Source organism: Grammomys surdaster, unplaced genomic scaffold (assembly GCF_004785775.1).
Source record: "Grammomys surdaster isolate TR1022 unplaced genomic scaffold, NIH_TR_1.0 325, whole genome shotgun sequence".
Classification (NCBI taxonomy): Eukaryota; Metazoa; Chordata; class Mammalia; order Rodentia; family Muridae; genus Grammomys; species Grammomys surdaster.
The window spans coordinates 765,735-780,000 of NW_021604744.1; the positions used below are offsets into that span (position 1 = coordinate 765,735).

At 40.2% G+C, this 14,266-nt stretch overlaps 1 protein-coding gene across 1 annotated transcript in view; it reads right to left on the reverse strand.

Annotated features, from left to right (window-relative positions):
* The window catches only part of Orc5 (origin recognition complex subunit 5), a 60,320-nt gene extending 55,928 nt beyond the window's left edge, over window positions 1-4,392 (reverse strand). The window contains exons 1-2 of the mRNA XM_028778117.1: window positions 4,228-4,392; window positions 2,043-2,135 (exon numbers count right to left, since the gene is read on the reverse strand). Of these exons, the coding sequence (XP_028633950.1) occupies window positions 2,043-2,135; window positions 4,228-4,299 (165 nt within the window). The 5' untranslated portion in view covers window positions 4,300-4,392. The remainder of the gene's footprint in view (window positions 1-2,042; window positions 2,136-4,227) is intronic.
* Window positions 4,393-14,266: the final 9,874 nt, after the last annotated feature.

Genomic DNA, 14,266 nt, shown 5'->3' on the forward strand with positions numbered 1-14,266 from the left:
CGATGAATTACTGTCCCTTCTTGAGTCCCTTGAAATTTTCTCAGCCTTTGTAGGTAGTTACTTCCTTAAACTCCCTTCAGTGATTTGAGTTTTTCATTTGTTTTCCTCTAGCAAGTAAACTTTTATTTTTCTCTCAAAATATTATTATAAAGAAACCAAGTTACTTTTGAATGTTAAAACTCCTAGTGAGAACTTAATTTACTAGAGAACTTTATCTACTAGAGAAGTTTACTTACTAGTACGTTACACTTATTTACTAGCAAGGTACCATCAATATTTGCTTTCACATTCACTTCCTTATGTAAAACACTGATAATGTCTGTTAACAATAAGTATCTTGCTTATTTTTGTGCTATTTTGACTCAAATAGCAGCATTTTTTCTAAGCATGTATTTGGGCATCTATAACAGAAACAGTAATAATCCATTCTTACACTGATTAAGTGATTGCAAAAATAATAAAGTGTTAAAGACATAATACATCCCTTAAATATAAAACTTTCTTACTGGATTTTCATGGTTTTATTCAATATTTATCTTCTGGATACTTCATAGACAAGTTTTCAAATGCAAGTTTCCAAATATAGAAACCAAAGGCCTTGTACATTCAGATTTTAAAGTCAGAAATGAAACTCGGGCACCTGTGTGTTTAAAATGGCAGTTGTTCTTTGGGATCAAAGATTAATATTTAAACCTTAAAATGGGCCAAGTACTGTGCTCGCAGAAACAATATATTAAAAAAATTACATCCAGGAAACACAACACACGGACACACATATTCACGCACACAGCTAAGACTAAATATTGTGATACAATAAAGCCAAAAGTGTTAAAGCCACAAAATGGGTCCATTTTAACATAGCATTAGAAGTTAGGAAGCACTTCCCAGAGAAGTAGAAAAAGGAAACAAACATTTGTCAATCAAGAGGATACTAGAAGGAGAGCAGGTAAGTAGAAGAAAGTCATCCAAGGAGTGCAAGCAACATAGGGCAAAGTTTGAAACAGAGCAGGAACTATCTATACAGAGCAACTCAGCAGGCCATCTTAAACATGCATCCTCGGAGCTAAGGCAAGACCAGAGTTAGCAACCTGAAACTGTGGCCGGTACATCTGTCTCTGTATACACACTTGCTGCAGATCACAGCCATACCTGCTCAATCGATATTGCTTACTGCTGGCTTAGGACATAAACAGGTATATGATAATACTCATAAATTAATAGCATCTAAGAAACTTTTATAACTGCTTATATACTGAACTCTAATTCATTTTTCATGTGTTAACATTTACTATCATAGCAACCCCAAGGGTTGCCTCTACTTGCTCTTGTTTGCAGGTAGAGAAGGCACTGAGTGGTGAATCCAGAAGAAGAACATGAGTCTACAAGACTCTACCTTGGGCAAATCACCTGAATACTGCTCTGAAGATGCTAAGCAATATTTGTATGAATGGGTTACAGGATGAAGAACAGATTATAATTAGGAGATATGCAGAAATCCTTGGAGAAAACAATGGTATGTGAAACTGAGGTAGCAATGGACAAGAGTAAATACAGGCGAAGTTACAACTTTACAATGGGATGTAGTTACAAGATTGCTTACTGCACGGATGAGGATAAGAAAAGTATTAAAACAACTCAGTCATTCAAATAGGAAATATGGAAAGAGGAAGAAAGTATGTACAGTTTTACATGTGTGAAAAATCAGAATTATCAGAATATTACAAATAGAAAGTGAAAAAGATATATTTTGTCATGTTAAAAAAGCAAATTCTAGTATTTTTAAAATAAGCTATTACTTGTGTATCCAACTACCAGACAACAAAAGAGATGAAAATTTGCCTCAACTTGAAACTTTTTAATAACAAGGTTCAAGTTATTTAATAACTAATAGGTTTTAAAAATTATATACATTGAAAGTATTCCAACAAAATCTGGGGAGAAATGCTTTATGCAGATGATATTCTAAAGAAAGGTAAACTGGAATATAAACTAGCAATTTAGGAATAAAGGTCCATTAACCTCAGGGCTAGGGTTATTCTTACCTCTAAAGTTTTCAACAATGTTTGTGTTACATAGGTCTTCCCACTGGCCGTGTGTCCATAAATAAAGATGGACGAAAAGCTGAAATGATGTCTCTAAGAAAGAAAAGACAAGGTTCTGTCTGTATGAAACCAGAAATAAATATTTACCAACTTGTACTAAAGTTTTATTGGTAGAGTACAATACTAAATCCAAGTTATTTCAGTGATGTATACACATAAATTCTTAATACTCTGAGCTTAAATTCAACTCGAAATGTGTTCCTTTATGGAATTATCTTTCAAAATTATAAGCTACTGAGCAGCACAGATACCAGTGTAAAAGAGGGTAGACCCTGATGGATTCAAAAATCTACTGGGGAGACATAAAAAATTAAAAAAAAAATCAGATATCATTTCATAAGCAAAAATGAAGCTCATGACAATCTTCAATAGTTTTTTGTTTTTGTTCTTTTCCAAAGCTAGATGAAATCTGTTCTGGAATCTGATCACATTTGTCTACATCTACTATTTGATATAGTACTCCCTGCCCATATAAGCTTCTATTGCTGTGATCAATAGCATGATCAAAAGCATCTTGTGGAGGAAAGGATTTACTTCTGCTTACAGTTATAGTTCATCATGAAGGAAAGTTGGGACAGGAATTCAAGTTAAGAATCTAGAAGCAGAAACTGAAGCTGAGGCCATGAAGGAAGGTGTCTTACTGACTTGTTCAGCATTTCACTACCCAGACCACCTTCCCAGGGGTGGCACCATCTCCAGGGGGCTGGGCCCTCCCACATCAATCATGAATCAAGAAAATGTCCTACAGACTTGCCTACTGACTATCTGTTGGAGGCATTTTTTTCAGTTAGGTTCTCTCTTCCCAGATAACTTTAAGTTTGTCAACTTGAAGATAAAACTAACCAGCACATTCCCCCTTTAAACAACTTTTACTTTGTTATCTAGAGTTGAAAATGAACTCTTACACCACTGTTCACTTTACTTTTCCCCAACATCTGCCACAAGACAGAATCTGGCACAGTGCCATAGACACTTGCTAAATTTATTAATTAATCTTCTAAGATTATAGCTAGCTTCTTTTTCTTCTGTAGTTATTTGCTATAGTGTTTCTTTGTATTTTCCACATGCAAACTTCCTTGAAGTAGAAAAAAATTATTTTTGTTAAATGTAGTTTGAAATAAGAGCAAAGGTAAAACCTTTTCTGAGATCCACTGCTAAATCAGCACTACCTATCTTATTTTGCTAATAAAGTACTCCTCAAAAATAAAAGTACTTTTGATTAGAGTAATCTGGGTTTACCAAGTCCAATGAAGGAATGTATAGAGCATAAACAAGTATATATTTCAATAATATAGGTAGCTATAATTGAAAGCATTATAACTAGAAACTACAGATGCAGTTGACCTCTAGAATTATTAACATGACTCCTTTTAGATGGAGGGAAGTACTTTTCCATGAATATTTCACATCCAAAACTCTGCTGCATGAAAGTACATTTTTAAGGGCAAACTAAATGGCTATTTGTATTTATTCATCTTCTAGACAAGATCCAAGTGCAATTAATTATAATTAATGAGTACAATGCAAGGCAAATGAGAAAAATGAATGCTACCCCCGCCTATGAAAAGGAATCTCTAGCTGTGTTCGCTTCAGAGGATAACCTCTCCCCTCTAAATCATCTCATCTGGTAGGCAGGGAGAGAACCCCAAGCGAGACCTCTCCTGGCTTTTGTAATTCTGGAAAAACTCCAGGATTTTAAAGGCTAAAATACAGCGTTACCCTAATTGGCCTTGAAGCCAATCTCCTCTCTGTGTCTGACTCAATCTATACCTCACTGCAAACGGTCGAACTTGCGTTTAATAAACAATGCAAACACTTCCTGGTTAAACCCCGTTCAGCAGCAACTTACATTAGCTATTTGGGGCTCACATAATCTCCGAAGTGTGGTCCAAGTAAAAGGACCACTTCCTAGCCAACGTCCTGTAGAGTAAGCCAGTTCTTCCTCTGCAGACTCCTTTGAAATGGACTGAGAAGTTTCTCTGGGTAAGTAAGGGTCCTACAGCACCTCCGTCTTAACATAAGGGTATAACATAAGGCCTCGCAATTCATACAGTATTCCTCCCAAACTGAACAGATTAAGGACGCGTTCGCCTCTGGAATTTGGGAAGCAATCTGACTACAATACCTCTCCAAACAGGGACTTCAAAGTGGACACTTGGGCCTCTCGACAGAGGACCATGCTCTCCAACTGAGACATTTTGGCGGGCACCACCTGATCCTGAAGAGCAGTTGGCCCCCGGTCAGCCAGGAACCGCTCACTCGGCGTACTTCAATAACGCAACTGCAAGCTTTCCTGTCGGAGGTCTGGGCTGAGGGAGGAGCGGGCGCGGCCGAGTGACGTCACGGGCCCCGCGACAACGTGGGCCGCTCTAGTCTCCCGCCGACGGTTCTCAGTGGTCGGCTCTTGGTGTCTGGTTAACGCTTCCCTCTCTAGCTTGTGCTTTCCAGCCGAAAACCCCCAGGACAAGCTGAAGGGCAGGGAGGCGTCCTGAGGGCATCTCACTGCCCACCTTCGGTGGCTTCAGTTCCCTCCAGAAAGCTGCACAAATAAAAGTACCGAGAAATACGAATATTCTTTAAAAAACGAGGCTTTCCTCTGGCAAGAAAGTAGGCAATGAGAACTCTGGAACTGAATATAGAATAATTTTTTGTTTGTCTTTGCAAGCTTGAAACTAGAAGTGGAAGTATTCCAGTGTTAGTGAGGATAATTGGAATAAAAATAACACTATCCTTGCTAGTGTATTTATAGGACATCTGGAAGCAAGATGTTAGCAAAGCCTTGAAATTAAAGAATGAGAAAATTTGTATTCAAAGAGAAGACTATTACACCAAGCTATTGTAAAAGGTGTTGTTGGGTCCTGAAAAAAATTTGGTGTGGAGACATTGACACATTGACTCAACTATTTCTGATTTTTGAGACATTGGGAGAATCTTTGAACCTTTTTTTTTAATTTCCTTACATAGAAAATAAAGACAACACAAATAAGTAGAGTATGGCTAAGAACAGAACATAACGTACGCAGTGTCTACTATGCATAGATTTCGTAACCAATGCAAAAAGACAAGAAAAAAAACCGCACCGATATTAAAAAGAGGCCCACTATATATTATTGAATAATACAACTGCCTGTGGAGGAAATCTAATTGCTACACACACATACACACACACACTTTGGTTTCCAAAGTGGCTGTACAAATTTTCATTCCTACAAGCAATGGAGGAGTGTTCCCCTTACTCCACAGCCTCTGCCATATGTAGAGTTAGTGAAGATCCTTTCCCAATCTGTAGGCTGCTGTTGTGTACTATTGACAGTGTCCTTTGCCTTACAAAAGCTTTTCAGTTTCATAAGGTCCCATTTATCGATATTTGATCTTAGAGGCAAAATTTTGACCTTAAAGCACATTGGTGTTCTGTTCAGGAAATTTTCCCTATGCCAATGTGTTCATGGTTCTTTCCCACTTTCTCTTCTATTAGATTCAATATATCTGGTTTCATGTCGAAGTCCTTGATCCACTTGGACTTGAGCTTTGTGCAAGGTGATAAATATGGATCTATTTTCATTCTACATACCAACTGCCAGTCAGACCAGCACCATTTATTGAAGATGCTTTCTTTTTTTCACTGTATGGTTTTGGCTTCTTTGTCAAAGATCAAGTGTCCATAGGTATGTGAGTTTGTTTCTGGGTCTTTGAAGCAATTCCTTTGATCAGTGTGTCTGGTTTTTGTTTGTTTGTTTGTTTTTAAAGATTTATTTATTTATTATATATGAATACACTGTAGCTGTCTTCAGACACACCAGAAGAGGGCATCAGATCTCATTACAGATGGTTGTGAGCCACCATGTGGTTGCTGAGATTTGAACTCAGGACCTCTGGAAGTGCAGTCAGTGCTCTTAACCACTGAGCCATCTCTCCAGCCCAGTGTGTCTGGTTTTGTATTAGTATCATACAGTTGTTTTTTTGTTTTTTTTGTTTTTAACCAATATTGCTTAAGGTCAAGGATGGTGATTCCTCCCGAAGTTCTTTTATTGTCCAGGATTGTTTTGGCTCTCCTTTTTTTTTTTTTTTTTTTTCCCTTATGAAGTTAAGAATTGCTTGTTCAAAGTCTATTAAAAAATGTGTTGGAAGTTTGATGGGATTGCATTGACTCTGTAGATTGCTTTTCACTATGTTAATCCTGCTTATCCTTGAGCATGGGAGATCTTTCCATCTACTGATATCTTCTTCAATTTTTTTCTTCAGGGTATTGAAGTTCTTGTCATATAGATCTTTCACTTGCTTGGTTGGAGTTACACCATGCTATTGTAAAGGGTGTCATTTCCCTAGTTTCTTTTTCAGCCAGTTTATGATTTGTATAAAAGAGGTCTACTAATTTCTTTGAATTAATTTTTTATCCAGCCACTTTGCTGAAGTTGTTGATCAGCTGTAGTTCTTTGGTAGAATTTTTGGGGTGCTTATGTATACAATCCTATTGAAAGGCCAAGTATATTCCATCTTGGGACCAGACTTAATCTTAAAAGAAAAAAAGCCTAAGAACTTGACTTGCACCTGAACCCAAGCTACACCCACATACCAGGAAGGACTCCATGGCTTGTCCTTGGCCCATATCCCAGAGTTCCTCCCTAGCTACTTCCTAGCAACAGTCAATCAAATATTAGTTGTTTCAGATGTACTTTCAGACTGTGATTGTGGTCTTGCTTTAGAACATCCACATGTTGACTTACAATAGTCATTCAATTAGATGCTTGCCAGGATGGAAACCCCCTCACTTCCTCCCATTTCCTATAAAACCTTGTCCTGATGAGAGTTTGGGGTTTCTTCACCAAACCATTCTGATGCATCAAGGTTAGTGGTGAGTAAGCCCAAGTTCAAGGTTGTAAATAAAGACTCTAATGTGATTCTAGTCACTATTGGATGTCAAAAGGTTTGTAGCTATGTTAGTATTTGCTTTCCTCCTTTGGTAACGTGTAGAATGTCTATGCAGCCTATGCACCTGATTGACTTTTCCATGTTCAATGAGTTATATAGGTGTTGCCTTCAGTAATAGGGTCAGTAGTGACTTGAATAAGTTTGGACCCCATAGAGTCATGCTTGGCCCATAGGGAATGAGACTATTAAGAGGTTTGCCCTTGTTGAAATATGTATGACCTTGTTGGAAGAAGTATGTCACTGTAGTGGTTGGCTTTGAAGTCTTAGTTAGGGTTTCATTGCTGTGAAGAGACAGCATGTCCAAGGCAACTCTTATTAAGTACATTAATTGGGGCTGGCTTAGAGTTTCAGAAGTTCAGTCCATTATCATCATGGAAGGAAGCATAGCAGCAGGCAGGAAGACAGGGTGCTGGAGAAGCCTAGAATTCTACATCTTGATTTGAAGGCAATAAAGGAAGATTACCTTCCACAAGCAACTAGTAGGAGGATCTCTTCTGCACTGGGTGGAGCTCGAGCATAAGACTTCAAAGCCCACCCTCACAGTGACACACTTCCTCCAACAAGGCCACATCTATGTCAACAAGAACATATCTCCTAATAGTGTTACTCCTTGTGGGCCAAGTATTCAAGCACATAAAAACAACCAATAGCCTTGACAACAACTCAATTAGATGTTTCTAATGCCCAGAAATGGGAACTTCATTTGGATCCTACAGATGTCTGTTTGAGGCCTTGTCTCTCCAGTTAGTTAGCAATTTCATTTATATCACCTTCATAAGTGCTTCTTAGCTATTTGTCTTTTGTATTTTGAGACTATTCTGTTTAATTTTTAAATTTTGGTTATTTGTTTTCTTCATATCTAATTTGTTGAGTTCTTCGTATGTATTTTTATATTAATCCTCTATTAATGTGTAGTTGGTAAAAATATTTTCTGTAGCCTGCCACTTTGTCCAAATGATGGCTGTACTTGCAGGTTTTGTGTGCCAACGTGACACAATTTAGATTCATCATAGAGGAAGGAGCCTCAGTTGATGAAAGGCCTCATTGAGATCTTGCTATAAGGCATTTAATCAACTAGCGATCAATGGCAGAGTGCCCAACCTACTGTGGGTGGTGCCGTCCTTGAGATAATAGTTCTGAGTTCCATAAAAAAGAACCCCCCCCCCCAGATCCTCATGGAGTAGGGGGAGTTTCTCAACTATGATATCATGCTGGGGATCAACCAGGGCAAGAGCTTAAGTCGAGGGGTCAGCCTGGGCCACGGCAGTGAGGTGCTCTCCGTGTTCTGTGTCCCCATGGTCGGCCCCATCGAGGTCTTCGGGAGCAACTTTCTTGTGCAATGATGTCATGCTCAGCACCCTTGTCATGACCTACTGAACCAACTTCACCAAGACAGGGGACCCCAACCAGTTGGTGCCCCAGGACGCCAAGTTCATCCACATTTGCCCCAACCTGTTAGAGCAGGTTGTGTGGTCGAGCTGTACCTGCACATCAGGCTGAGACCACTACTGCGCCACCAAGATGGCGTTCTAGCTCGAGCTGGTCCTGCACCTGCACGGGCTGGGTAACACCACATGCACAGCGTCCCCCAATTCTGATGGCTCCCCCACCCCGCCACCACCACCACCACCACCACGACAGACACATTGTCCCCGCCAGGTGGCACATGACCACACAGCGCTCCGCCAAGACCTCATCCTCCACGTCCTGGACCTCAGTCGCCTTGGGTTTGAGACTGCCCAAGACACAGCACGACTACTCAACAGAGCTGAGTGTGAAGATCAGGGTGGGCATGTCCCTACTCTACCTCAACATCTTCACCTTTTCTGGGGTCTACTACTACAAGAAGGACAACCAGCACGACAAGCCACTCCCCAAACATAAAACACCACAGTTTTGGCCGGTTTGAACTGGTTTTCAACTAGTTTACACCTGATCAAATTGATTTGAACAGGATTGAACTGGCTTGAAGCAGTTTCAACTGACTTGAACTGGCTTCATCTGGCTTGAACCGGTTCCGTTTTCAACTGGCTTGAACTTGTTTCATCTGGCTCGGATCATTTGAACCGACTCAAACCAGTTTGAGGCAGATTGACCCTGCTAGAACTGGTTTAAACCTACCAGTACCAGTTCAAGCAGCTGGAACAGGTTTGAACCAGCTTCAACCTGTTTGAGCTTGATTGAAACGGTTGAAACCAGTTTGAACCAGCTTGAACCGGTTCCAGCAGGCTGAAACTGGTTTGAACCAGATCGAGCCAGACCAAATCAGTTTGAGCTGAACTGAACCGGTTCAGACTGACATGAATGGGTTTGAACCGGTTTGAGTTGGATTGAACCAGTTTCGGCTGGCTTGAACTGGTTTTGAGCAGATCGAACCAGTTTTGACTGGTTCCTAACTGATTGATTCCAGCTCTGATTTTGATTGTTTCCTGCCTTCTACTCTGCTTTCTCCTTCTCCTCCTCCTCCTCCTCCTCTTTCTTCTCCTCCTCCTTCTCCTCTTCCTCTTCCTCCTCCTCCTTCTTTTTCCCTTCTCCTCCTATTCCTCCTCCTCCTCTTTCTCCTTTTCTAGAGCTTTCAGGTGTACTTTTAAATTATGAGAACTTTCTAATTTCTTTATGGAGACACTGAGTGCTGTGAGCTTTACCTCTTTGCACTGCGTTCATTGTGTCTCATAAATTTGGTTTTGTTGTGCCTTCATTTTCACTGAATTCTAGAAAGCCTTTAATTTCTTCTTCTTCTTCTTCTTCTTCTTCTTCTTCTTCTTCTTCTTCTTCTTCTCCTCCTCCTCCTCCTCCTCCTCCTCCTCCTCCTCCTCCTCCTTCTTCTTTTATTTCTTCCCTGACCCAGAGATCATTGAGTAGAGAGTTGTTCATTTTCCATGAGTGTGTAGGCTTTCTGGTGTTCCTGTGGTGGTTGTTGAAATCCAGCTCTACTACATGGTGGTCTAATAAGAAACAAGGTATCATTTCAATTTTCTTCTATCTTTTGAGGCTTGCTTTGTGACTGATATGATCAATTCTGGAGAAGGACCCATGAGGTGCTGAGAAAAAGGTATATTCTTTTGTGTTTGGGAAAAATATTCAATAGATATTTGTTAGGTCTATTTCATTCATAATATCTGTTAGGGTTTCTCTTCCTGCACAAAGTATCATGATCAAGATGCAAGTTGGGGAGGAAAGAGTTTATTGAGCTTACACTTCCACGCTGCTGTTCATCACCAAAGGAAGTCAGGACTGGAACTCAAGCAGATCAGGAAGCAGGAGCTGATGCAGAGGCCGTGGAGAGATGTTATTTACTGGCTTGCTTCCCCTGGCTTGCTCAGCTTGCATTCTTATAGAACCCAAGACTACCAGCCCAGGGATGGCACCCACAAGCTCACCAACCCCCACCCCTGATAACTAATTGAGAAACTGTCTTACAATTGGATGTCTTAGAGGCATTTTCTCAACTGAAGCTCCTTTCTCTGTGATAACTCCAGCTTGTGTCAAGTTGACATAAAACCAGCCAGTACACCAGTCCATGTATGTTCTTTGGTTGGTGGCTTAGTCCCTGGGAGCTCTGAGGGGTCCAGGTTAGTTGATACTGTTATTCTTCCTATGGGGTTGCCATCCCCTTCAGGGCCTTAAATCCCTCCCCTAACTCTTTCATAGGGGTCCCTGACCTCAATCCAATGGTTGGCTGTAAGTATCTGCATCTGTCTCAGTCAGCTGCTGGTAGAGCCTTGAAGTAAGGTCCAAGTGAGAATGCTTTAATCTTACTTAGAAGGGGGAACAAAATAATCATGGAAGGCAGAGGGAGGGAGGGACTGGGTGGGAGAAGGGAGAGGAAAAGGGAGACAGGATCAGGTATTGGGTGAGACAGGAGAGAAGCCCAGAGGGCCAGGAAAATGAATAGAAATATACGGGGATGTAAAAGGAAATATGTGGGGACATATAAATATGTAAATGGAAATATGTGGGGATGAGGTGGGTGGTGGTGGCAGGGTGGGGAACCTTGAGAAAGTTCCAGAGACCTGGGATGTGAGAGGCTACCAGGACTCAATGGGGATGACCTTAGGCAAAATGCCCAATAGTGAAGAGATGGAACCTGAAGAGCCCACCTCCAATAGATAGACGGGGCCCTCAGTGGAGAGATAGGGCCACCCACCCATCTTCAAATTTTTTTTATTTTTAGAACTGTCCAGTCTAAAGTAAATGCAGGGACAAAAATGAAGCATAGACTGAAGGAAAGGCCATCCAGTGATCAGCCCAACTTGGGGTCCATCCTATGAGGAGGCACCAAATCCTGACACTATTACTGATGCCCTGTTGTGCTTGCAGACAGGAGCCTAGCATGGCTGGCAATTGTGGGTTTTTAGAGGTTGCAATATATCAGTCTAAGCCCTTGTAGTTTTTACAGTCTCTGTTGAGGAGTCAGATGTAATTCTGATAGGTCTGCCTTTACATGTTTCCTGGCCCCTTTTTCTTGCTGCTTTTAATATTGTTTCTTTGTTCTGTAGATTTTTTTTTTTAAAGATTTTTTTTTTAAATTTTTATTTATTTATTTTATATGTAAGTACACTGTAGCTGTCTTCAGACACCCCACAAGAGGGCATCAGATATCATTGCAGATGGTTGTTAGCCACCATGTGGTTGCTGGGATTTGAACTCGTGACCTCTGGAAGTACAGTCAGTGCTCTTAACCACTGAGCCATCTCACCAGCCCCTGTTCTGTAGATTTTATGTTTTGATTATTATGTGGCACAAGGACTTTTTTTTTTTTTTTGGTCCAGTCTCATTGGCGTTCTATAAGCTTCTTGTATATATGGTCTATAGGCATCTCTTTCTTTAGGTTGGGAAGTTTTACTTTCTTTCCCTTTTCTGTGATTTTGTTGAAAATATCTTCTGGACCTTGGAGCTTGGATTCTACTTTCTTCTATTTCTATTATTCTTAGGTTAAGACTTTTTATGGTATCCCAGATTTCCTGGATGTTTTGTATCAGGAATTTTTTTAGATTTAACATTATTTTTCCACTGATGCATCAATTTGTTCTATTTTATCTTCCATGCCTGAGATTCTGTCTTCCATCTCTTGAATTAACTGATGATTCTTGCATTTGTTGTTCCTGTTTTCTTCCCTGGATTTTCCATCTCTAAGATTTCCTCTTTATTGCTTCTATTTTTGCTTTCCAGTCTTGCACAATTTTATGAAGGAAATACATCACCTGTTTAATTGTATTTTCCTGTATATCTTTGAGGGATTAATTTGTTTCCACTTTAAAGACCTTTACCTGTTTGCATTTCCTTGTATTTCTTTAAAGGATTTATTCATTTCCTCTTTAAAGGCCTCTTTCATCTTTATAAGATTGTATTTAAGGTCACTTTCTTGTGCTTGAGTTGTGTTAGAATACTCAGGGCTTGCTGTAGAAGTGTGTGTGTCATATTTCCCTGGCTTTTGTTGATTTTTTTTTTTTGAGAGCCTTTAGCCGTCTGATGGCTTTGGTCCCTGGATGTTCCTGTTGTAATAGATATTGGGAGGGCTGTTAACCTTGACAGTGCTGATTTGCCAGGCCTCTGATGGGTATCCTTGGGTTATATGGTTCCATATCTGCAGGACTGTATGGTTCAGGTTCTGTAGATCCGATGAAGGTGGGCAGAGAGGTGGTGGGAGAGTGGAGGTCCTCCTGTGCTAGCAGGCTGCTTAGGGCAGTTCAACTTCCTCCAGAGGTCTCAGCAAGCAGGGAAGACAAGTGGGGGAAGGGAAGCTTACCTGTATGGTTTAGGCTCCAAAAACCTGATGAAGGTGGGTGGAGAGGTGGGGGAGAATGAAGGTTCCCTTGGGATAAGCAGGCTGCTCAGGACAGCTTGGCTGGCTCCAGAGCAGGTTAATATTTCTTGTTTGCTGTCTCTGATATGTAACTGCTTTCTCACCTACAATTACTCTTTTTTGATACTTACTATCCATATCCAAATTTAGTTACTATTAAAGGAATGACATCTTGCCTTCAGGGACCATCAGAGACTTATATTCTTAGCTTCTTGCCTTCAAATTCTACTTAAAACTGTCCAGCGCCACCTCTAAAACCTTCTACAACTAACATTAGGCTAGGCTGTCCTAAACATTTTTTTAATGAAAAGAAAATGTTGTTTTCATACCATATATTTTGACCATGCTTTCCCCTCTCCCAATTTCTCCCAGATCCTCCCTGCTTACCCACTCACTCACTCACCCACTCACCCAGCATCATCCCTGTTCTTTATCTTAAAAAAGTAAATGAAGAGACACACACACACAAATCCACAAAAATCCAAACTTGAAAACCAAAATATACAAGCAAAAAACCAGTTAGACAAAAAATGCCCAAACAAAGCTATCTGAGGCAAAAAGTCAACAACAACAACAACAACAACAAAATACTATCAAGTTCATTTTGTGTTAGCCATCTACTCCCGGGTGCAGGGCCTATGATGGAGTACCTCCTTCTCCACAAACATTGTCCTTCTATCAGCTGGATGAAGTGCCGCACGACCAGACATCCTGAACAGCTATTGGAGGGGACAGCACAAACGTGATGGGATTAAACATGAATACGTGGGATTAATTTCTTGTAGTGACACATTTAACCAGTCAGATACAATACGTTGCAGGGCAGTAGGCAGACACATTTCTGTCCTTCAAATCCACACAGTCACATAGATAAATGTTCTGGGTTTCTCTCATGGGCTGCCCTGAAATACTCGGTACTGTAGCCTGGAAGACTGTCACCCGAGGAGGAGATATTATGAATTTGGAGTCTGAAGATCTAAACTTAAGGCATTCAATTTAATTGTATAGCAAGTGCTTAACAGAAAGCCATCTCTCTGATCCTTCATCTACTGTTTGCATCCATTCGAAAAGTAGTTTTGGCCTTTCCTATGGAGTTTATAACAGGCTTACTTAGTCATTATGTACTGCCTGAAGAATACTAAAAGAGTTTAGTCTTCACTTCTAAGTGTCATACGTTTATTGTAGTATCTTTTGTTTTTAACATGTAGTAAAACATATGTTACCGTTTTTGCTTTAAATAACTGTTATAAGTAGTGGGAAAATGAAGAAAATTAAGATATCTAGTTAGCCATGGGTCCCGTTTGAATGTTGGTAATCATACTGATAGCTAGAATTTTTAAAAAGATTTATTTATTTATTTTATGTATGAGTGCTCTATATGCATGTACACCCCAATGCCAGAAGAGGGCATCAGATCCCATTATAGATG